This window comes from Stegodyphus dumicola, chromosome X1 (assembly GCF_044657685.1).
Source record: "Stegodyphus dumicola isolate Sdum_Otavi_A_Nest chromosome X1, ASM4465768v1".
Lineage (NCBI taxonomy): Eukaryota > Metazoa > Arthropoda > Arachnida > Araneae > Eresidae > Stegodyphus > Stegodyphus dumicola.
The window spans coordinates 227767197-227790680 of record NC_140780.1 but is presented as its reverse complement, the minus strand read 5'-3'; the positions used below and the strand labels follow the sequence as shown (position 1 = coordinate 227790680).

Here is a 23484-nt window from a genome sequence, read left to right as displayed (position 1 = left end):
GCACACAGTGGATCAGCATTGCAATTATTGCTGTCGTGGCCTTCCACAGAGCAACGTGCACGTGCGAGTTCCCCACAGAGCAACGTGCCATGCGAGTTTCCCACCATAGGGTAATTTTGAATGATAAAAGAATTGGCACTGAAAGCCTTGCAAAGGGTTTGGTATGTAAGGTCTTACAGGGCACTGTAAGTACCTGGCCTTAATAAGTCTTTGGCAGATCAGGTAAACTGAAGGTCAGGATTATATGTCAAGCTTTTTTAGTTCTGGGAGGGTAACAGATTGTATTTCAGAAGCAGTTTCAACAAGTAGGTCTGCAGATCGCTCTTTGGTTCTCTAACAGAGGACAAAATATTTTTGTATTAGAAAAGGAGAAAGTTTTTTCATGTTACCAGTAGAATTGTTTATTACAAGAAAATGGGATGGATGAATTTTGGCATTAGCATTTACATTTGTTTTCAATTTTTTTGAGGACAAAACATTTTCAACATTTGTTTGAGTGTTTGAGGCCATATCTGAAAGAAATTCGGACCCGACAGCCCCACCCACCATCGGGCCAACAAGGAAAGTCTGAATCTGCACCAGGGTTAACTGGGTTTATATGCAATCTGAAGCCCAAATCAGCTTTCCCAAAAGCTTATCCTCAAGCTACTGACCCTAAGAGCAGGTGATCAGCTGAATGTTACCAGCAGTGATAGCTAAGTGCATTCTGTTTCAGTCTGAAGCAGAGGCCAAAGCAGTGTGCTAGGGACAGTATCTCACCCCTCAATTATCAGGACCCTCCTTCCCAGCCTTACGGGTAACAATACATGGCAAATGCATGGGTGGTTTCCTCTCCATGAGAAACTAGAAACTAAGGGAAGTAACAGAATTTCACTTTTAGCCCCAACTTCCAAAAAGGAAAACCACAATGGTGGAGTAAATATAAATAGCATAGATTAGGAGAGATTGAAAGGAAAAAAGATTACTAGACCCCAAGATTGTGAACCTTTGAAAGGCTAGGGTACCTCGGAATTGCCACACCCGTACTCACAAAAAGTGAGCACCTGAGGAGCAGACTTGGAGATCAAAATGATTTAAGGTTTATGACAGTAAGTGATTACGGTAAATTGTTCTCCAGGGTCAAGTGCTATACGTCTATGTAATAAAAGAAATTTAATTTTGTGCTAAACTATGAAGAAAGAGAGCTGGACATTTATACTGTAACTGCAAGTTTCACTGTAGATATATGTTACAAAATAATCATCAAGCACAAGTCTAAAAGCTTATAAACACTACAAAATTTTTTTGCTTTATCTGAGTTTTAGAATTAAAAGTTCCTCTACTAAGGCTTTTGTTAAATTTTATAACTAAGACTTTTGTTTTTTAATTAATCAAAGTCTGGTGAGGGAGACTTAATAGCAGCTTACGAAAAGGCGAATAAATATATTACAAAATTAACAGAAAAAGCTGGAATAAAAATGTACTTAGATTTTGAGTACAGTAAAACAGAGAGAACATGAGTATAATCCATACCTAAATTATGGATAAATAACACATACACTGTCATGATGTTTGTAACTAATAAAGAAATCTAAATAGCATAACTGATTCAATATATAAAATATCTCAGCAAAAGTATGAATAAAACCATACTACACAGCATGTCCTCAAACATCTTTGTGCCAGCCAATGCATAGGAAGTTAGAGTGTAAACATCTTTGCACCAGCCAACGCACTGGCAGTAGGAGGGCAGTGTCAGTCGAGGCTGTTATTGTCTCCAACTCACCCTCAAGTTGCATGAGGATTAGTTTGGCTTTAGATTGAAGTGAGTTCCAATGTGGGTCGTAAGCCGCTAATTGTTGTGTCTGAAATGTAACACCAAATGTGAAAAACTAAGTAAAACATTTTTGCATATGACACGTAAAAACAGAGTCTTGTAGAGAAATGAGTAGACAATTCATTTAAAAATTTCCTGGCATTCCATTTCCTCATAAGAATACTGTCAGAAATCTTGTTATTACGGGGAAATGGGTCATTCAACAACAGAACTTATAAAGGGGAGAAAAAAGTTTTAATGGAAGAGAAAATTGTTGAAATTGGAAAATCATTACAGTGTACCCCAACGAAATCTCTACGCCGTGTCTCACAGGAAACAGGCATTTCAAAAGCCTTGGCCTATGTGGCTACTATAGTATTAAATTGAAACATGAAAAGATGGCAGAAATGTTTCCAATCAAATGGACACCATTTTGAGCAGCTCCTATTATACAGATGAGTACTCATTACATCATAGAACTAAATAAAATGACGTGCATGCATGATTTCATTAATCAAAGTTTATGAGAGTTTAATATGTGGGTTGGCTACCTGTCACTACTTGGCACAAGGATGTTTGAAACACTCCGTAAATAAATTCTTACAATTAGCACTTTAACATTTACTTCATAACAGCTGCAACAGGCCCGAATGTTTCCTCTTTACACATAAGCATATCTCGGCTAATATTGGTAAGCAGTGTTGGTTCATAGAATGTTTTACCACATGAATGAATCTTTCCTCCTAAAACTAATTTTGCTCCCTTTCCTAGTGCATCCTGTACATGCATATTTACCTAGCAAATACACAAGAGAAAAACTAAGAATGAAACAAATAATACATACGAAATGTACTTAAGCATCTCATAAAATTACAAAACTCTTTTACTGTTATTTAATAAAAATAAAGTATGCTTAATGATAATACTGTAAGGTATATTTTATTTTTATAATAGTCATTTTAAGTTTATACCACTTTCCTATCTCTTCAAGCTTCAGCTTACTATTCCTTACCAGAATGAGTTTTGGGAATCACATCAAATGCAAATGAGAAGTAGAATAGTATTTAAGTCAAGTTCCACTGACTTTGAAAGAGAGAGTTAGGATTCCTGAATAGCGTGCGCAAGGGTGGACTAAGGCCTAGGCAACCTAGGCATGTGCCTAGGGCCCGTAATTTTTTAGGCCCAAAAATTAGGTTTTTAATTTTTATTTTTATTCAACAGAAAAACGTGATATTCATAATTATTGCTGAAACGTATCCAAATTATGCCGAATTGATGATTGATAAAATCAACAAGTATGAACGAGCGTTTCCGTGCTTATGCATCCACGCCCGCGAGTGTCGATGTGTGTAAATATGATTGAGCCTCGTGCCTATCCAACCTTTACTATGCACATGTTTAAAAAGTCAAACGTAGCTATTTAAAATCAGTGTCTCCTGAACACATTGCATTTTATGTGAGTTGTGATTGAAAATTGTGCCATTAAGACTTAATTACCTAGACTTGATTGCAAATAGATGGTTTTGGATTCATAGTTCATACTTTCTGGAATACCTAAAATAAAAATGCAAGTTTTTATAAAAGTATTACATTATTTAATTAAAATAGTATATAATATAAAATACCACAAATTGTGATTTTGTTTGTGAATGTGATATTGAGTAAAAATAAATTTAATTGAAGATCATTTTCTTCTTTCTTTTTAGTACATGGTCTTTAAAATGAATTCCTATTAACATTTAAGTAGAAGTGGGAAAAAAAAAAAAAAAAAAAAAAAAAGCATATCGAGATAAAGTGGCAAAACAAATGAAAAGATAGTTGGACAAATTTTTAACTGTAGATGGAGAACAATTACAACAATCATCATCATTTTCACAAATTTCACCTGCTCAAACTCCAGAAACATCATTTGTATCCGAAACTATTCTGCAAAAAGACCAGCAGGAAAAACCAAGCAATTCTGTTTCTGAAGATGAAACAAAACGAGAAAATATAAATTTAAAATCACCTCAAAGTAATGATGAAACTAAACGTTTTGTAAACGATATTGCATTATGGCCAGAATACTGAATAGATGCCATGCGACAGTATTATATAAAAAATTCACCAAAATCAATAAATGGATCTTTGGAATCATCTTCTGTTCGATACAACAAAGCGTCAAAACAAATTACAAGAAAATTAACTATTGTCTCCTTCTTCAAAACAATTAATAGTGGGGAAAAAGTTAAAAGAGTTTGGTTGGTTTGTACTGAAACCAACAACTTATTTCTACCTATATTTTCTCATACTGGTGAAAACTGGAGAAAGTTATTTTAGAATTTTTAAAAACTATAGATTTAGACATTACTAATTGCCGGGGACAGAGTTATGATAATGTGTTTAATATGTCATGTAAATATACGGGACTCCAATCCAGAATAAAACAAAATATTTTTTCTGACCATTTTACACCATGCTCAAATCAATTATTACTAAATTTAATTGGAAACGCTGCTGCCAAAAGTTGCATGGAAATGACCACTTTTTTCAATATCGTTCAAGAATTTTACGTATTTTTTCAAGTTCTACCCATAGATGGAATGCATTACAAAAATTTTGTAAGAGAAAACACTTGAGTATTAAACCTATTTGTGACACCAAATGGTCTGCTCGTTCCGATGCTGTGAAATCCTTAAAGGAAACTTATGAAGAAATTAAACATTGTTTACTTCATTTTTCCTCAAACAAAGATGTAAAACCATTACCAAGGTCCGAAGCTGCCGATTTACATAAAAAACTTGATACATTTGAGTATGAACTGTTACTTACTATATGGGAAAAGATTTTAGAGAAAATAGATGCTTCAAACAAGACTCTTCAACAAAAACACGAATCCCTAAATGCAGCAGTTTTAATATATGGTGCATTGATAGATTTCATACAAACTGTTAGAGATGATTTTGACAATTTAGAAAAAGAAGCAAAAAAAGTTAAAGATATTGCATATACTAATGATAAAAAAAGGCAGAAAATACAAAAACTATTTCATGGTGAAATTCCAGAATATGAAATACGATTCAGTGGCAAAGAACATCCTAAAGTTAATATTTTTTTGTTGTATGCGATTCTTTAATTAGCAACATTAAAAAAAGATCTGAGGAATATAAAACTATTAACAATAAATTCAAAACAATTTTTCATGATAGTGATGTTAGTGACTCTTCAATAGAGGAATTAAAATGTTATGAACAAGATTTAAACGTAGCAGAACTGAAAAATGAAGTATTACAATTTAAGACTTTTATAAGTAAAGAAAATAGTATTTCGCCTGTATCCATGTGGTCATTTATTCAGGAAAATAATATATTTGCAACATTCCCTAATTTAAGCATAATTCTGAGAATTTATTTAACACTTCCAATAAGCAATGCAAGCAGTGAAAGATCATTCTCAGTAATGGCCAGAATAAAAAAAGTTTTTAAGATCCACATTAGGCCAACAAAAATTAAATAGTTTATCATTACTTCATATAGAAAAAGAGTTGTTAAATAACTCTATTAATTATGACAAACTAATTGACGAGTTTGCAGAATTAAAAGTGAGAAAAAAGGCAATATAACTAATCAATCTGAGTATATTAAATATTATTGTTTGTTTTAATAAATTATGTTTATGTTTGTTTTAATAAATTATGTTTATTTAATTTTTGTACATGTATATTATTTTTCCTTTTTTTTATTGGAATCCAATAATTAAATAGAACTACATACTATATGCTTTAAAACCAAACTACCAAATGCTAAGTATGAGTCATGACTGAAAAATAGGCCCTGAATTACAATGTTGCCTAGGGCCCGATTTAGCCTTAGTCCGCCACTCAGCACGCATTTGCCTTTTGACTACATCTTTCTAAACTATTACTATGGTCGGCCGTATTACGTGCCCTTTGATAGTTTCACTGGCTAATTTAATATTATGGGCCAAATAGTTTAGAACTGTGTTAACTTCAGCTAAATCTTTTAGTTAATCTTTAGTACTTACTTCTTACATTTTAAGCCGAAATGGAGGCTTTGCTGTATGCTTTGAGAAAGGGGCCGACATTATATCTTTATTTGGAGCAAATAAAGGGTAGTTAACACTTCTTGAGTTAACATTTCTGTTAACGATTTAAGCAAGTATTCGCTTAGCTGTTTCACTAAGTTCCTCAACATTTAGTTTAATACAATAAAAGTGAGAAACTCTACAATATATCATGATAAAACAAAGCCTTCGAAATTAATAACCGAATAACTACAAAAAAATTTTTTTGCTTGTTTTTCAAAACATAGCACCATATTTACTCACATAATTATCCCCCTTGCATATCCCTTCTATAGTTTTTTCCAGCATATGATTTAGAAACTTCTGATTGATGATACATAACAATGTAAAATATTCGCACAAATAGTAAAGTATTTAGTGTAAGTAAAAAGTATATTATTAAAATTGATAAATTCTTTGAAATACATAATACAGTGAGAGTAGTTTGTTTTTATGTGTGCTTTTTAATGTGCTACGTTTATCACATGACCGTTCTTTAGAAATAGTATATGCTGCATATTTTCTCGCTTTGTTTCAAGTGGTGAAATTAATAGGAATATGCAAGTAAATAGGGTATAATGATTTTTCAATTCGTTATGATAAAATACTATTTTACAAAATTTTAAACGAGAAAGCTCAAAAAAGGCAACATTTCAATAGTTTAGGTCACCAGTATTAATGATTGTATAAAATACCTTTTCTACAGCTTGTTCATTAATTAGTGGCCCAATATTTACATCCGGAAGCATTCCATTTCCTACAGTCAGTTGTTTCATAGCTTTAGATAACTCAAAAACAAATTCATCATGAATTCCATCTTGCACTAAAATTCTATTTGTGCATACGCAAGTCTGTAAAAAAGGTGCATTGTCTTTTACTCTACCCGCAAAAACAGTTAAAACTTAATAAATGACATTTTTTTTTTCTTTTATGAAAATAATGCAGTATATAGTATTAAAAATACATTTAGAAGTACCTCATGTTGGCTTAATTTACTGTACATACCTGCCCAGAATTTCGAAACTTTGATGCCATGACACCAGAAACAGCAAGCTGAAGTTTGGCAGAATTGAACACAATGAATGGAGCATTTCCTCCCAACTCCAAAGAAACTCGTTTAACAGTTGATGCAGAATACGACAATAGTAACTGAATCAGATAAGATGAGGAAAGCATTAACATAATTATCTACACAGTAAAAAATTATTATAAGATTTTTCATAAGTGTTGAGCATCAGATTTGCTTTATTGCATTTCAATTAATACTACTTACTCACCCCTTTTATTATTTCACTTGTAGATACATTTAGGATTTTTAAAAAGCAGGAAAGGAGATAAATGAGCAATGCCCTCTCCAGGACTCGAACCTCGGACTTCTCAAATACGCGCCAAGCATGCTCACCATTACACGATGAAGGCATACTAAGAAGGGAGAACTATCTTATATACTTCCCCTTTTAAAGGATGACTGGGGATTAGGGGACCAAATCCTGGTGGTGAAGAATCATCATTCATCACGTTTTTTAGTTCGGGCGGCACTATAAAGACATTCGGTTATTTTTGATGCAGGAGACGAAAAATGCACAATGCCCTCGCCAGATGACGAACATCGGACCTCTCGAATACGCGCCGAGAGTGCTGACCATTACACCATGAAGGCATGCTAAGAAAGTGAAAGCGGGGAAAAGTACCTTATACACTTTATTAAGCTTAAAAGTGATATCACCATATTCAGTAAAATGAAGTTACAGTTCATTGGTACTATCTTAAGTTGATTGGAAAACTACTAATTTGACCTTCAATGTTGCAAACAGAGGCATAATGGGAATTACAAAAGTTACATATTAATTTTTATGTTCTTATAAGGAGTTATCGGATGTCTTAAAATTTGTTCCTTTTCCTTAACCATTCAGTATTAAGTCCAGGAGAGAATGGATATGGAACGATAAATTATGGGTTATAATCTGTGTTCGAACATTTATTGAGTCTGATTGAGACGGATCAGTGAGGTAAAGCCCGGAAAACCACAGAGATGCTTAGGTATTACAAACCTAGAGGTAATTTAAGTCAACTGAGAAAGAACAGCAGGCGTGTATAATAGGTACTGTACACAACTTCATGACCTTGTCATGTCCTAAGACAATCTAGGTCACAGTCAACAACTGTTTGAATAACACATTAGTAAAATTAACATCATACCAGACACATTTTTAGAGCTTCCAACAGGGATTGTATCTTGGTCAATCAGCAACTTATTTGAGAACTATAAATCATTATATTAAGAATTAGCTTTCCAGAAATTACAAAATGCAGATATTATTGCTGCAAATAAGTTTTCAATAAAACTACAAAATTATTTTAAAACTAAAAGAGAATTTTCATATGTGAAAAGGGAAAATGACAAAATAAGAACAAAAATGTAATGAGGAAGAACTGTATGAAATTATACTAACAAATACATTTTTCAAAATAACTTAAATAAATACTAGTAGAATTTCTGAAAAATGAAAGATACATACTATTTTGAACGATAAACGTAATGCGTGTATTCAGTTGAAATGAAAACAGTAGAATCAGGCAGTTTATGAAATGTAAAACTTTTACTTTACAAGTTTGTGGTTTAAGTGCATAGAACAGACTATAAACAGATATGTTACAGTTCAATATCATGAGTTTTTGCAATTGTCTAGATAATGATTCAAATGGGAAGCCATCAGCAAACTTAGTACAGTCAAAAGTCATTAATTCGGACACCCATAATTCGGAATGATCTATAATCCGGACCTCAAAGCTAAAAACTTTCTGTGCATGCGCCTCGTTGACACATGTGCACAGGCGTTTACGCGTGTGCGTAAGACCTTTTACGACTGCGCATATGAGTGTGTGCAAGCGCAGAATACGTTTTCGCGTGCGCGTTTTATGCAACGGACGGTATAAGCTAAAATTATCTAATTATCGATTTCAGTTAATGTTGATGATTGCGTTGTTCCTTAATTTTCGAATTGGATCCGGCTTATTATTTTTTGCAGACTTTAAGAGCAATACTATAAAAGTAAACTTGAACTTTCGATTATGTCAAATAGAATTTTCGATTCTGGAGCTCCCAAAGGATCGTACAAAACGAAAGTATGTTTCGATGTTAATCAAACAAAAAGTGGAATTGCTGCAAAAAATGGATAAAGACATGAAGAATGTGACAGAGAGGTTAGTGAAAACGAAAAAATTTCGATTGACAAGTTAGTCGGTATTCTCGGCACAGCAATTAACAGGACTTGAACAGCGGAACTTTGTAACTGAACAAGAAATTATGCCTGTTTATAGAATTAAAGAGAAAGTATTATCACATAAAATGAAGCAACTTACATTGAAAGAAATGTTTAATAAAGTAAACAAATAAATATTAAGCTTTTTTTTTTTTGTAAATTTTGATACCCTTTAGATCATAATTGTTCTTTATTTCATAAATTACGGTTTCATATTTTTAATTTTAGAATTTCTGCATGCCATCTTACAAGATTTAAACTGATTATCTATAATCCGGAAAAATCGATAATCCAGAATCGCCGAAGTCCCGACGAGTCCGGATTAACGACTTTTGACTGTATTGTCCAGTCCTAAGCGGAAATTGCCCTATGCTAGCAGGACTCCGGAAAACAAGTATGCACGTTCTGGAAACAATTCCAGGAAATTGGCAACGCCGCCAGAAGAACAGCCAGTTGCTGTGCAAGGATAATGATGCTTTGTAATTAAATGCACTAAGCTACAGAAAGATGAAAACCAGATAGCAGCTTACTTCTACCTCTGGAACAATGGTGAGAAGACAAACTAAGTACAGACAATTAGCAATACATATAGTATCTGTTCCTTCAGACATTCTCAGATGAAACCCATCTTTCGTAATGTCGACTGATCACTCCTGGTCAAAAAGATTTTTTGTCGACATCGGGAATAACACAATAACATCCATATTTTACCTCATCGAATATAGAGCAGTGAGTACCTACTCTGCTTCCAGATAAGATCAGATATGGTTTACAAATTTACACTAGATATGTTATTTAGAGATACTGTGGGCAAGCCTAAAGTAAGCAAGTAAAGTAAGCGTAAGCGATGGCTGTTACAGACGTTTTAATGAAAGCTTGTATGGTGGTGGAGTAATTCCACATTGCACATCTTGAATGGGGAAGGTGTAAATATGCAGCACTACATGATGAGATCCTTGCACTGTAAGGCTGCTATTCTTATGGCTACCATCAGAACTCATTTAATCTCAAGCATAGTAACACTACATCATACAACTGATTCAGCAAAGGATTTCCTCTAAAAGGAGAATGCAACGCAAAGTCTGAGTTTCAGAAACGTTGTGATTTCGGAAATTTGGATTTCCGAAATTTTCGTATTTTAGATCATCAATTCAAATGTTTTAATGAAAGCTTGTATGGTGTTGGAGTAATTCCACATTGCACATCTTGAATGGGGAAAGTGTAAATTTGCAGCACTATATGATGAGATCCTTGCACTCTATGCAAGGCTGCTATTCCTATGGCTACCATCAGAACTCATTTAATTTCAAGCGTAACACTTCATCACACAACAGATTCAGCAAAGGATTTCCTCTAAAAGGAGAATGCAACGCACAGTCCGAGATTCGGAAGCGTTGTGATTTTGGAAATTTGGATTTCCGAAATTTCCATATTTTAGATCATCAATTTAAATCTACTAAGATAACACATAGAAATTATAAAATTAAAAATGTTAAATAGTTGTGTATAGTGTAACAAAAGATTTATGACCATGAAAATCAAAATTTACAAAAGAAGCTCACTATGTGTTTGTTTTATGAAATATTGCATTAAATACAAGTTGTTTAAGATGGTTCCTTTTTGCACTAATACTTTACTTTCAGTCAACAAAATTTTTGCTCAACTACAAAGTTCCATCGCTAAGGTCCTGAAACTGCTATATCGAGAATTCACACTATACTATCTGTTAAAATCTATTCATTCTCAGCAATGTCACTTTCTTTCACTATCGATAGTGATATTTTCTGGGTTTAAAACCATATCGCAGATTTCAACGCTCATTTGTGGGTTGATGATTGAGACAGCAATGTCGAAATGGAGAACTGTTATATCATTTTCATTTCCTCCCTATTCCCATTAATTAGAAAAGGTAATTCCATTATTTTGCCGTTGACCGTTTCTGACAATACCGCTAAACAGTACAGTTTATTGCTAATAATGGATAAGCGTAACGTCATAAGACATTAATAAAATCTGGGCTGTCTATAAGAGAACGACCAGCACTTACCGCCATTTTTATAACAGCTAATTTTACATCTTTTACATGTTACGTAATATACATAACTAAACTTCTCTAAATATTCAAAAATGGTGCGCAGAATGCAGTATTAGTTAACTGGTAGGCAAGATTTAGATATAAAAGTAGGTGCAGTAAAAGTTTGATATCTTAACCTCTTTTCAAAATACAAAGAATACATGTTCAGTTTTTATAAAAACTTAGCTACGTTCTTAAAAATTAATTCTAAATTAATATTATATAACAGTTCATCTAAGTGATATTAACGTAAGCAAAAATGGTGGTCAATAAGGAAAGTCACAGCCAAGGGTGTCTGAAACCCTGAGCCATGAAGTAAGGAGAAATTGTTAAGCTTAAAAATGGCAGAATGGCAAATGACTTTCGAATAAGGCCCTAATAAGAACTTTGCTTTCGTTTTATGCAACCCTGATTTTCAGTAAGCCACACTATGTTTTTTAAAGAATTATACATTTAACTCCTCAAGTTCTGTCTCGCATTTTGAAAAGAGAATAAAACTTCCACATCTGCCTTTTACAGAACGAGAACTTCCAAAGTTGAAGAACTGGTTATACCTATGCACATACTCAAAATAATAACAGACTGCGGAATTCGTATCCATTTTTTGCAGTAATGCTACTTTTTACTTGACTGACATTGAAACTTTCTTTTGATCAGCAGATCTTGCTGGAGCTCCAGAATTAGAAACTTTGCTCAACATAATCGAAAATTCAAACTTTGATTTTGATGAGATAATTGGAATAATAATAGCCTGCGAAAAAAAGTAGCAAGGTAGATCACATTATAAAGTTCAGGAAGAGCACATATTGCTATGTTAAAATTGAGCTTAATTCCTCGGAATCTAATTCTTTCCTCGCTGCTTTACCAACAAAAGAAAATCGGTATCAGCAACATTCCTACTCCAAACCAACATTATCTTGGAGCTTTGCTTATTGTTTTGGCCAGATAGAAAAATGCTGACTTCCCACAACCACTCAAAAGTCGAAAGGTATATTTGCGGCCAGCATTTATCAATGCATTGTCACTGGTCATGTATTCCCTAGCCAACAGGTGTTTGACAGTGACAGTCAGGAATTCCTGTTAGTTTGGGAAAAATCGCTTTCAAGATGCACCTTCTTTTTCTTGAACACTATTAACTCCATTCCTAGATTTTGTAAGGGGAAAAAGTTCTCAAAAAATTATTACTGATAGACTAGATGCCCGGATATTAGATCATTCTGAGGTAAATTGCAAGATGCATACTCGAAGCCTGATATCGTTCTTTACTGTGGCCAAGAAATTATCCGTAGGTGGTTTGTTTGCTCGGTGGCTGCCAGTTTGGTGTGTACTATTGATGCCAACTCACAGAAGACATCACTTCTTGTGGAGCTAGGAACACTAGGTTATGGGAAGTTGTGCAATGAGCTCGAGAGTTGTTTATTGACGAAAGCCGATTAAGTCTCACTAGACATTCTGGATGTCTAAATATACGCTGAAAGCGTGGAACACACAACTCTTCCAGCATCATCGAGAGACATCGATTTGAAGGTAGCGAAGTTCTTGTTTGGGGAAGCAATATGCTTCGTGGCTGTAAGGAGTTCTGAATCTTCTAAGAAGGTTCAATTGCTCGTGACCGCTAGCGAGATTTTCCTTCCCTGCATGCGTTTTCCCCCGATGCTGTGATTATTCTGCATGGATGACAAAGCTACAAATCACCATATAGTGGCTATAGCCCTGAGCTACTGGAGAGTGAAGACATTTGTCGTATGGACTATGTCATATGCTTTCTGGATTTAAATCCAATTGAACATGAGTAGGCGTTTTTAAGAGATGTCTGGCAGCATATAGTCAGCCGCCAGCAACAATGTAGTAGCTTCAGTTACCTCACCAAAAGAAATGGGCCATGATGCATGAAGAGCTCATCAACAACTTCCTATTAAGTATGAAAAAATGTGAACTTGCATTATAGTAAGGGCAGATCATATCTCCAACTGAGATTGATTGATTTTCCTTGCCTACCACTTGTCCCAAAGACATTTCTTTTAGTCCTGCTATGCTTGAAACCTACTTTTGAATGCAGTTCCTTTGCTTCATTTGGATTTCTTTCTTAGATAGCATTATTTATGTTTTGCATAACTTGATGAAATTATTGTACGCTTTGTACTGGTTTGAAACATTACTGCACGATGTAACCTTTCAAACTATAACTTATCCTTAATTTTTGCATACTGATATAAAATAGATAAAAACTTAAATGCATGAAAAAAGTAAAAATAGCAAAGTTGGAAGGAAATATGATTGTTAAACTGCAATTGGAGGTTTACTTTTCAGCAACAATAAGAAGGGTAGCTAGCCAGGTAAAAGCCTCAAATGGGTCTGAGAGTTCAAGGAGTTCAAAGAAGTCCTTATTTAGATGAATGTATATGAAATGTGGATCGGCTTACAATGTTCTGCGAAAATGTAACGTATAAACACTAATGTAAAAGCAGTTATACGTGGTACATTGGGCTGCTATTACAAAAACAGTATCTATGATTAGAAAAAAATTGTTATGTAAATGGATATCAATTGGCCAGAAGTTCTGAGACCAGGTAAATTATCCGAAATTTTGATTAGATATTTTGAAAATACTGTGAATTAGACAATTATTTCAAAATATCAGAAATTAACAGATCCTTTTATATCAGAAAAAAAAACATAAAGCTTTTTGGCATAATATTTGTACATATCAAAGACTATCAGAAAGGTTTATCATCGAGAATGAACATAACTTATTGGGATATCATTTCTAGATATGAGATGTTATCTAAAAAGTTTATTATTGAAAATGTTTCTAAAGTGGATTTGAAAAAACTTCAGAATTTTAAACTTTAAGTAATAGCTTTGTTATACAGAACTCGGATGACATTAGCTCTTAGATATAAAATTTTTTTTAAAGTACTATAGAATGCTTGAAAGATGCTATAGATTAGAATGAGGTTTTCAAATATCAAACTCTTTCAAAACCTTTTATAATTAAGTATATTGACAAAATAAAGGTTTGCAACATAATCAAAGCAGACATGTTATAAGAAGTCATGAACGTTATAATAAAAAAAATGGTTTTAAAGTAGTTAGTTAAAATTTGTTTAAAAATCTAATTATTTTTAGTTTTCAGCTTATATATACAGGGTGATTCGCTACCAGACTGACAAACTTACCGAGTGTGTAGAGAGTATAGAGACAACTCGGAATCACATACGAATGCAGGGTCGCAAATACCGTAGTTGCGAGCTATGGTGCAAAGAGGCAGAGAACAAAAATAGCCCCACATTAATGGGACAGAAAATATTTTACTAAAGGTTTGTACAGCAAGTGTTCGACATTATGACCAGAAATCGTTAGACAAGCCTGAAAGCAGCACTGCATGGAATACCTTACGTTGTGGAAGATTCCTCCTGGCCGGCGCTGAGAAGAAGGTTGCATAAACAGCGAACCTGCTGGAAGTCGCCATTTGTGATCCATTTCCAGAGATAGTACTGTCCGTTTCAAAAGGTAATAGGATGAACATATATTCAAATGATGAACTGGTCGACATGCTGATCGTATATGGAGCTGCGGACTGTGATAGGCAAATGCTGCTCGGCCGGCTGTAGCAGAAACGTTACCCGAACAGGCGTGCTCCACATCATACGACCTTCCTAGGTGTGAACAGAAGGTTACGTGAGACTGGTGACTCGACAGCGAATGACGAGGACACCTGGCTATGAGGAGGCGGTAGACCTGGCTTTACGTCTGGCAGAAGAAAATCCAAGCACGAGTACTTGAGCAATAGCCCAACAAGTGGATTTATCTCAATCCATTGTTTGAAGGATATTCACAGCAAATTAAGTGCTTAAATTGCGCCGGAGCCCTAAATAAGATGAGCTCCCGCACTTCTTTTTATAAAATGAACCACAATTTAAAAGGGAAAAAATTAGAATTCCTAACGTTTTAGTTTAACAATAAGCAGACCTTGCAATACTTTTTTTCCCTAAAAATACAAACTCATGAGAACATGAGACATTCAAGTAAAGTCCCCTCACTCACATACGGAAACCTTTCCCTTTCAGAAGAGCAATAAATTTAGGGTGGAGTTTGTTTAGGAATGCGTAAATTTCTCGCCATGTCATCATAGCTACTGTATTGTTATCGATGCTTACAGTTAGTTGTTCTCGTTGGAAGGAAAATTTGTGTTCTTAAATGTGCGTTAAGTGACAGCGAGTACAATAAGAGTGAAATACTGAGATAAACTCCTCAAGCACGTCCTATACATTGTCTTCCCACAGTATCTACTAATGGGGGGAAGCGTAACCAGCAACTTTACTTTCATCCTTAGGAGTCAGATTCAGGACTCATTTTACCTCTGAGACACATCTGCTTGATGGCTATAATTATATCAGTAGAGAACTGCGGTCAAAGAGAATGTTCTCTCACCAAAATTCTCCTCATTTTTTGTTTCCACCCACTCATACCCTCATTCTGTTTCAGCCTGGAATTTTCATCAGCTATACTTTAAGTATATATAATTTTTGTGATGATAAAAGAACTCCCCCCCCCCTACGATCAGAGCTTAAATTGGGCTGAAACCCACCGGATCTCAGCTCTGGTGCTTCTTAGTTTTTATAATAAATCATAATTTTAGCCGGAACGCACCGAATAAGAAGCCCTGAATAAGAAGGCTATGGCACTTCTTTTATGTAATTGAATAACAATTTGAGTAGGAATTTTATCTCTAAAATTTTATTTTAACAATAAAATTATATTTAAAATCACTTATTAAATTTCAATTTATCTCTTTACATTTTATTTAATTTTAATTATTTAATTACTTCAATAAATAATAATTAATTATCAAATAATTATCGATTAAATTATAATTAATTAACTATCTAATAATTATCAATTAAATTATAATGAATTATATAATAATTATTGATTAAATAAAAATTTATAAACATTAATTAAATACCTATTAATTCATTTGATAGTAATTAACTATTTAATTTAAAAATTATTAATGAGTTTAATAATCATTTTATTTATTTATTTACTCTTGTTTCTCTTTGCTAATGGTTTTCCATAGGACTCCGGCACTTCTAATCTTAGAAATTAAGCCCTGAGCAAACCAAATGAGCACATACCATCTTTATCACTTCCAATTATTAGAGCTTAAGGATTATACACTCCGGAGGACATTTGCTTTCCTTCAATAGAGAGCTACAGACTGCACATTTACTGCGTCCATATTGCTCACAGATGAAGCTTACATCACACGTGAGAAAACCTTCAATCAGCATAATGCCCATGTGTAGGCTTCACAGAACCCTCATCGTACGCAACCACGTGCAGCTTAAAAGTGTATCTTGGTCAATATTTGGGCCGGCATTCTTGGAGCTACCTCATTGGATCGTACATTCTACCCAGTCCTTTCGACGGTAGGGCATAGCTGACTTTCTTGCAACAAGTCCTGACCCAACTTCTTAACACAGCACCTGTTCCGCCATCGTTGCGCTGCTCCATGTAGTACTAGCTTGACAGGACTCCTCCGCATTACATGACTGATGTCTGCCGACACCTCAATGTAACCTTTGGACAGAGGTGGTTCATTGGCCTGCCAAATCACCGGACCTATCAGGCATGGACTTCTGGGGTCACATGAAGAGTTTGGTGGATAAGACACACATTTTTTCAGTTGAAGACCTCATCCCTCGGATATCTCTAGCTGCCGAGAGGGTAAGTGACATGGCAAGAATCTTCCAGAAAGATACGAATTCATGCAGGGCTGCCAGACAACTTCTGGTCATAATTTGGAATACCTATTGTAGTACTACGTTCCAATAAAATGTTTTTCTGCTCCCATGTTGCTGTTTCAGTTCTTTTTCTCTGCCTCTTTGCACCCTGCCTTCCTATGTGATTCCGAGTCTTCTCTGTTCCCCCTACACACCCAGCAAGTTTGTCAGTCTAGAAGCGAATCACCCTGTATATTTTCTATCTATGCTATATTTTTAACTCATATTGCCATTTTAAGTACATGGACTACTGGATTGAGGAAACTCCTAAATATTTTTAACTCATATTGCCATTTTAAGTACATGGACTACTGGATTGAGGAAACTCCTAAATATTTTGTTAACATAATTTTTAAAAAATAAATTTAATTCCTATTTTTTCTAATAATAATTCTTTTCTCAATACGAATTCATTTCTTCTTTCAAAAATTCTTTCTTTCTTTTTTTCTTCCTTTCAAAAAAAAGATTATGCATTCTGTAAATTATGGGTGTTCTAGTGAAATTCTGTTTTATCAGATGTTAGACACAGAACCGTAGCTAGAGTTTTCTAGCTAGAGAGTAGTAGAGAGAGGGGGCAGGTGAAGATTTTGCGCCCCCTTCTATGTGCTAAGAATAGGAAATATTTCATACTAAAATGTCATAATATCAAACTGGCGCCCCCTAGATACTGCGCCGGGACAGATGTCCCCCCCTTGCCCCACCCTAGCTACGCCCCTGGTTAGACAAGCAAGCTGAATAAACGGTCTTAAATATTGCATACTCCTTCGACAAAAATGTGCTCAAAGGTAAAAAAATATTATGACATTTCAGTAAGTGCTAAATTGGCTACTTTTCAAACCTTTCTGACAACCACTCAGGAGTAAACAATGAGAACTGAATTCATAAACACTTGCCACTCTATCAGAATACAAGAACCAAATACTGGCTGTTATCAAGGTCAAGATTTCGGCAAAGAAAGATGGGAAGTCTTTTTTTTAGCTTTGTGATGAAGTACATTATCGTTTCATAAAATAAAATGTTTTGCTTGTAAGAAGATAGCATGTACTCACTCTCGTGGCTTTTTAATCACTCAAGCACCTCATTAAGAGTGCTTTTTTTCTCTGTGTGTATTTTTCAAACATCCAATTTTTATAATTTCAATTATTTATATTTTTAAATTCATCCATTTTTAATTTTTTTAATAATTTGTCCTCACAGTAACTCTAAAAAAAATCTGATTTTTATTATTTAAAATTTTTAATATAATTTGCCCACGCAATTTTTTTAAATCATCATATCATTAAAAAATTCATTTTATGTTACATATATTCATTATTTCATTTTATGTTATACAAGTCAAAAGTTTTTAATCCAGACGTCCATAATCTGGAATGATCTATAATCCGGACCTCAAAGCTACAAACTTTCTGCGCATGCGTAAACGCATTTAATGTGTAACAGACGGTATAAGCTAAGCTAAAGTTATCTAATTATTTATTTCAGTTAATGTTGCAGATTGCGTTGTTCCTTAATCTTCGAATTGGACCCGGCTTATTATTTTTTGCAGACTGTTAGAGCAATTTTATAAAAGTAAGCTTGTCTTTTTGATTACGTCAAAAAGAATTTCCGATTCTGGAGCTGCCAAAGGATCTATAAAGCAAAAGCATGTTTCGATGTCCATCAAACAAAAAGTGGAATTGGTGCAAAAAATGGATAAAGGCATATTTTTTGTTTCTCTAACCATTCCGAAATCTGTTTATCAATTTCACGCTGCTCTGCGGGGGGGTGGGGGGGGTCACGGCGCGCAATGAACTGGAAGTTTATCTGTCAGCACCATCCTTATCTTCAGGGCAGATTTTTTTTTATTCGGCTTATAATTCCTTACTAAATGTAGTATTTCATCTCGATGTACTACATCTTTGATATGATTTAAATCAAATTCCTCGTCATTTTAAATATCACGAATACACATCAAATAGTTTTCTGGTTGCAATTTTCTAATTTCGACTATGCGTAATGTATGCTTTACGCATGCGCGCGTTGAAAGAAATGTTTAATAAAGTAAACAAATAAATATTAAGCTTTTTTTTGTAAATTTCGATACCCTTCAGATCATAATTGCTCTTTATTTTTAAATTACGGTTTCATATTTTAATTTTATAATTTCTGCATGCCATCTTACCAGATTTAAACTGATGATCTATAATCTGGAAAAATCGATAATCAGGAATCCCCGAAGTTCCGACAAATCCAGATTAAAGACGTTTGACTCTATATATATTCATATATTAAATTCATTATTTATTTCTTAAAATTTTTACAGAGATTTTTAAGGCCTTTTTATTAAAAAATTTGTATCTCCCTCAAAGTGTTCTAGCTTGATAAATAATTTTAGTATAGAATTTATTCTCATCATTTTTTCAGATATTTAATTTTTACTAGAAAAACGTTGAATCTCCACTTTGAAAGTTTGAGTCCATAACTAAGAGGAGATTTGGAAAATTAAGAAATGTTTAATTTAGTTATAGCTTTTTAATTCCATATTTGTTTATATGCTTTTTATTGTAAAATAACATCACTATACATGAAATAGAAATTTTTTTTAGAAATAAACATATTAATATATATACAGTGAAAAGTCGTTAATTCGGACACCCGTAATCCGGACCTCAAAGCTAAAATCTTTCTGCGCATGCGCCGCATTGACGCATGCGCATAGGCGTTTTACTCGTGCGCGCAAGACATTTACGACTGCGCATATGCGTCTGCGCAAGTGCAGAATATGTTTTCGCGTGCGCGTTTAATGTATAACGGACGGTATAAACTAAAATTATCTAATTATCTATTTCAGTTAATGTTAATAATTGCGTTGGTCCTTAATCTTCGAATTGGATCCGGCTTATTATTTTTTGCAGACTGTAAGAGCAATTTTCTAAAAGTAAGCTTGAACTTTCGATTACGTCAAATAGAATTTCCGATGCTGGAGCTCCCAAAGGATCTAGAAAACGAAAGTATGTTTCGATGTCCATCAAACAAAAAACGAATTGCTACAAAAAATGGATAAAAGCATATCCTTTGTTTATCTAACCGTTCCGAAATCTGTTTATCAATTTCACGCTGCTCTGCGCGGGGGGGGGGGGGACGTCGCGGCGCGCAATGAACTGGAAGTTGATCTGTCAACACTATCGTTATCTTCAGGGCAGATGTTTTTATTTTATTCGGCTTATAATTCCTTACTAAATGTAGTATTTAATTTCGATGTACTCCGTCTTTGATATGATTTAAATCAAATTCCTCGTCATTATAAATATCACGAATACAAATCAAATAGTTTTCTGGTTGCAATTTTCTAATTTCAGCTATGCGTAAGGTATGCTTTACGCATCCGCGCGTTGAAAGAAATGTTTAATAAAGTAAACAAATAAATATTAGGCTTCTTTTTTAGTAAATTTTGATACCCTTTAGATCATAATTGCTCATTATTTTATAAATTATGGTTTCATATTTTTAATTTTATAATTTCTGCATGCCATCTTACCAGATTTAAACTGATGATCTATAATCCGGAAAAATCGATAATCCGGAATCGCCGAAGTCCCGACGAGTCCGGATTAAAGACTTTTGACTGTATATATAATATATAAATGATACATAAAATTTTTCAAATTCATAGAGTAATATTAAATAATGAATCAATCACCCATTCAACAAATATAAAAATAAACTCACTTTACCAACAGCTGTCGATCCAGTAAAAGAAATAGTCGAAATCTTGGGACTTTCACATAATCGTTTCCCAAGTGAAGGTGTATTACTTTTGGAAGAAGTTACAATATTAATAACACCAGGTGGAACTTGAGCTTCTTCTGCTACTTGTGCAAAAGCGAGTGCAGATAAGGGTGTATCTTCAGCAGGTTTAATTACACATGTGCAACCAGCAGCCAAAGCTGCTCCAACTTTGCGAGTAATCATTGCATTGGGAAAGTTCCACTAAAAAAGACACACAATAAAAAATATTTAAAGCAGTTAAACGATTATGGATTGAAAAGATATATCAGTTTAGACTACAGAGATTTTTAAGAAAATGTTAAAATTTAAAATTCCATTTGAGGAAAAAAAATACTAGAAATAAAATTTAAATATACCTTGAAAATTGTAGTATCATGAAATTTTGCATGTCATACAATTTTAGTGATTCTCTACAAGACCAAGTGTCAGTTAAAATACATAATAGTGAAAATATTTCCTCTTACTTAGTGGCAAATAAAATTAAATGCAGTGCAGTCTTCACAATGATAGAATATGTAATTTATTTTTACAGTATCAAGGGTTTAAACAAATATTAAAATGCAGCTACATATACCAAGCAAACCACCAAAAATTAGAGATAATAATGATTGTAAATCACAGTTGATATCACCAAAAAGAAAGAACTGGAGGTTAATATTACAATTCATAATAGATACTGCAGAAGAAAAATGAATCTACTAAACTTAGTGGCGCAACAGCCCTAGTGGGCCAAGGCCAGAAGTAGCCCCAAATCTGCTTTCTTGACCATGGGCCCCAGGGTACGTAAGCATATGCCCTGAACAAGTGGTCAACTTAGTCGCAGGACCCTCGGTGTTTAGTCTCCAAGCAAACTTGGTACTCATTTCATCAATCCACTCAAGGGATGAAAGGCTGAGTCAACCTTGCCAAACCCGGGGATCGAGCCCCGGACATGTGGCGCAGCTGCGTGACATGCTAGCCACTTGGCCACTGGGCAGTAGATTAACAAAAGGAAAAAGAAATTGAAGAAAAAGATAAACCACAAGAAAGATAGGAAAGCATCACTAAAGGAATTCCGTTCAATTCCATTCACTAAAGGAATTCCATTAATGAACCTAAATTGTGGGAAGATGCAGAATTTTAAAATTCCAGTGAAATAAATCAGTTCATGAAAGAAAATAACACACAGTTGACTTATCAAAAGGAAGAAACCAGCAGGTTACAATTAGACTTCGAAACGAAACTACATAAATGCACAAAGAAAAATCAAAACTTTAAATCTTACTAGGATGAAACATAGGTTTGGATTCAACTACTGACTTGATGAATATATGTCAAAAGTTTGTACCTGATTATGTTGTTGCTTATGCTGACTTACCTGACAGTAACATCAGCCCAAGCCTACGAAATTCTTGGTGGCAAGGCATGCAAGATATGCCTGTCATTGGCAACAGCCTCTCCTTCAAACCTGGGATGATACTGTACAGTTAGTGCAGCAGTACTATCTGTACAACCAATGGTGAACTCTGGCATCACACCCATTTCTCTCTGTCTTGTCCTAAGCGAAACAAGACTGCCAAGACAATGTCCCGCAAGCAGCGGAAAATACTGTGGGTATGTATACACAAGTAAGTTTTATATTGTGGCTATCGCTGAACACAACTACTGCAGATAATCCTCCTGTTCAAACTAAAGCTGAGAGAAATGCTTTTTTTTTTTTTTTTTAAATTTCTTATTCTCCCAAGCATAGCTTGATGTCATAATGCCATTATGCTTCTTGGAATGGAGCGTACAATGCAAATATTCTGCTCAGACAAAGAAGTAACTATGATGAAATACAGAAAATTGTGTAATTCTGCTGATGGTAATAAACTTACAAGAATGATTATCAGAAAAGATGTCAATGTTTTATAGCTAATACAATAAACTTGATTACATTTTTCAAACTAGATTCCACAAATACAGAATGAAATATAATGCATTAATTGTATTTATTTTGTGACAACAAAAAAGATCACATTAAAGTATTGTTGTTTCTTATGGCTTTATTCAGAAATCAATCCCTCACCAAAAAACAAAACATTAAATTCAAAACTGACATCACCAAAAGATTTAAAAGACTTAAAAATTACAACACTAAAATTCAAGTCTTTACAATTCCAACACATTAAGACATAAGCATTTCACAATTAAAATCTTAAGTCTTCAGTGATTACAGAAGAAGCAACCATGTGCTCAAGACATAAGACCCCTGGCCATCCAATACCGCAGGAGAATATCACTGCTATATTGTAACTTAGGGTCAAGGTCCAGACAGAGAAGAAAGTGCTGCTTATTCATAGTGTCTGTTAAATAAGGGACGTTGGCTATTAGTCAATATGCCTATTCTGCTGGCATGTTTGGCTAAGCAATCGTGTCCTGTACTCAGTCTGAAATTAGCCACAGCCTTTATAAGGGGCTTGCGACTAAACTCATCATATTGAAGTATAAAATAAATGAAACCGGAAGGAAAAATGATCTAAACAAATTTTATTATAAACATGTTTCAAACAAAATAATCAATAAATTAATTAATATTAATTAAAGTTAATAGAATCTCATAGAACATTAAATTATTGAAAACAATGAATGTCCTGGGAAATACGTAGCGTATTCGGAAACTAAGTACCGTTTCATTCTAGCACCGTCGCAGCGCCGTGGTAGGCGTCCCGCGCATGCGCACTAGTCTTTCTTGTTTACTGACTTTCAATTGTC

The 23484-nt window shown here is 34.2% G+C and overlaps 1 protein-coding gene across 9 annotated transcripts in view; it reads right to left on the bottom strand.

The window, feature by feature from the left end:
• Positions 1–23484, bottom strand: part of Ssadh (succinic semialdehyde dehydrogenase) — a 275075-nt gene that overhangs the window by 32930 nt on the left and 218661 nt on the right. For all 9 annotated transcript variants that reach the window (XR_015038809.1, XM_085808726.1, XM_085808725.1 and 6 more), the window contains 4 exons: positions 20692–20952; positions 6863–7006; positions 6553–6708; positions 2421–2590 (listed from right to left, as the gene is read on the bottom strand). Coding sequence is in view for 8 of the 9 variants with exons in the window: in XM_085808726.1 (XP_085664852.1) it covers positions 2421–2590; positions 6553–6708; positions 6863–7006; positions 20692–20952 (731 nt within the window). In the remaining variant the exon portion in view is untranslated. The remainder of the gene's footprint in view (positions 1–2420; positions 2591–6552; positions 6709–6862; positions 7007–20691; positions 20953–23484) is intronic.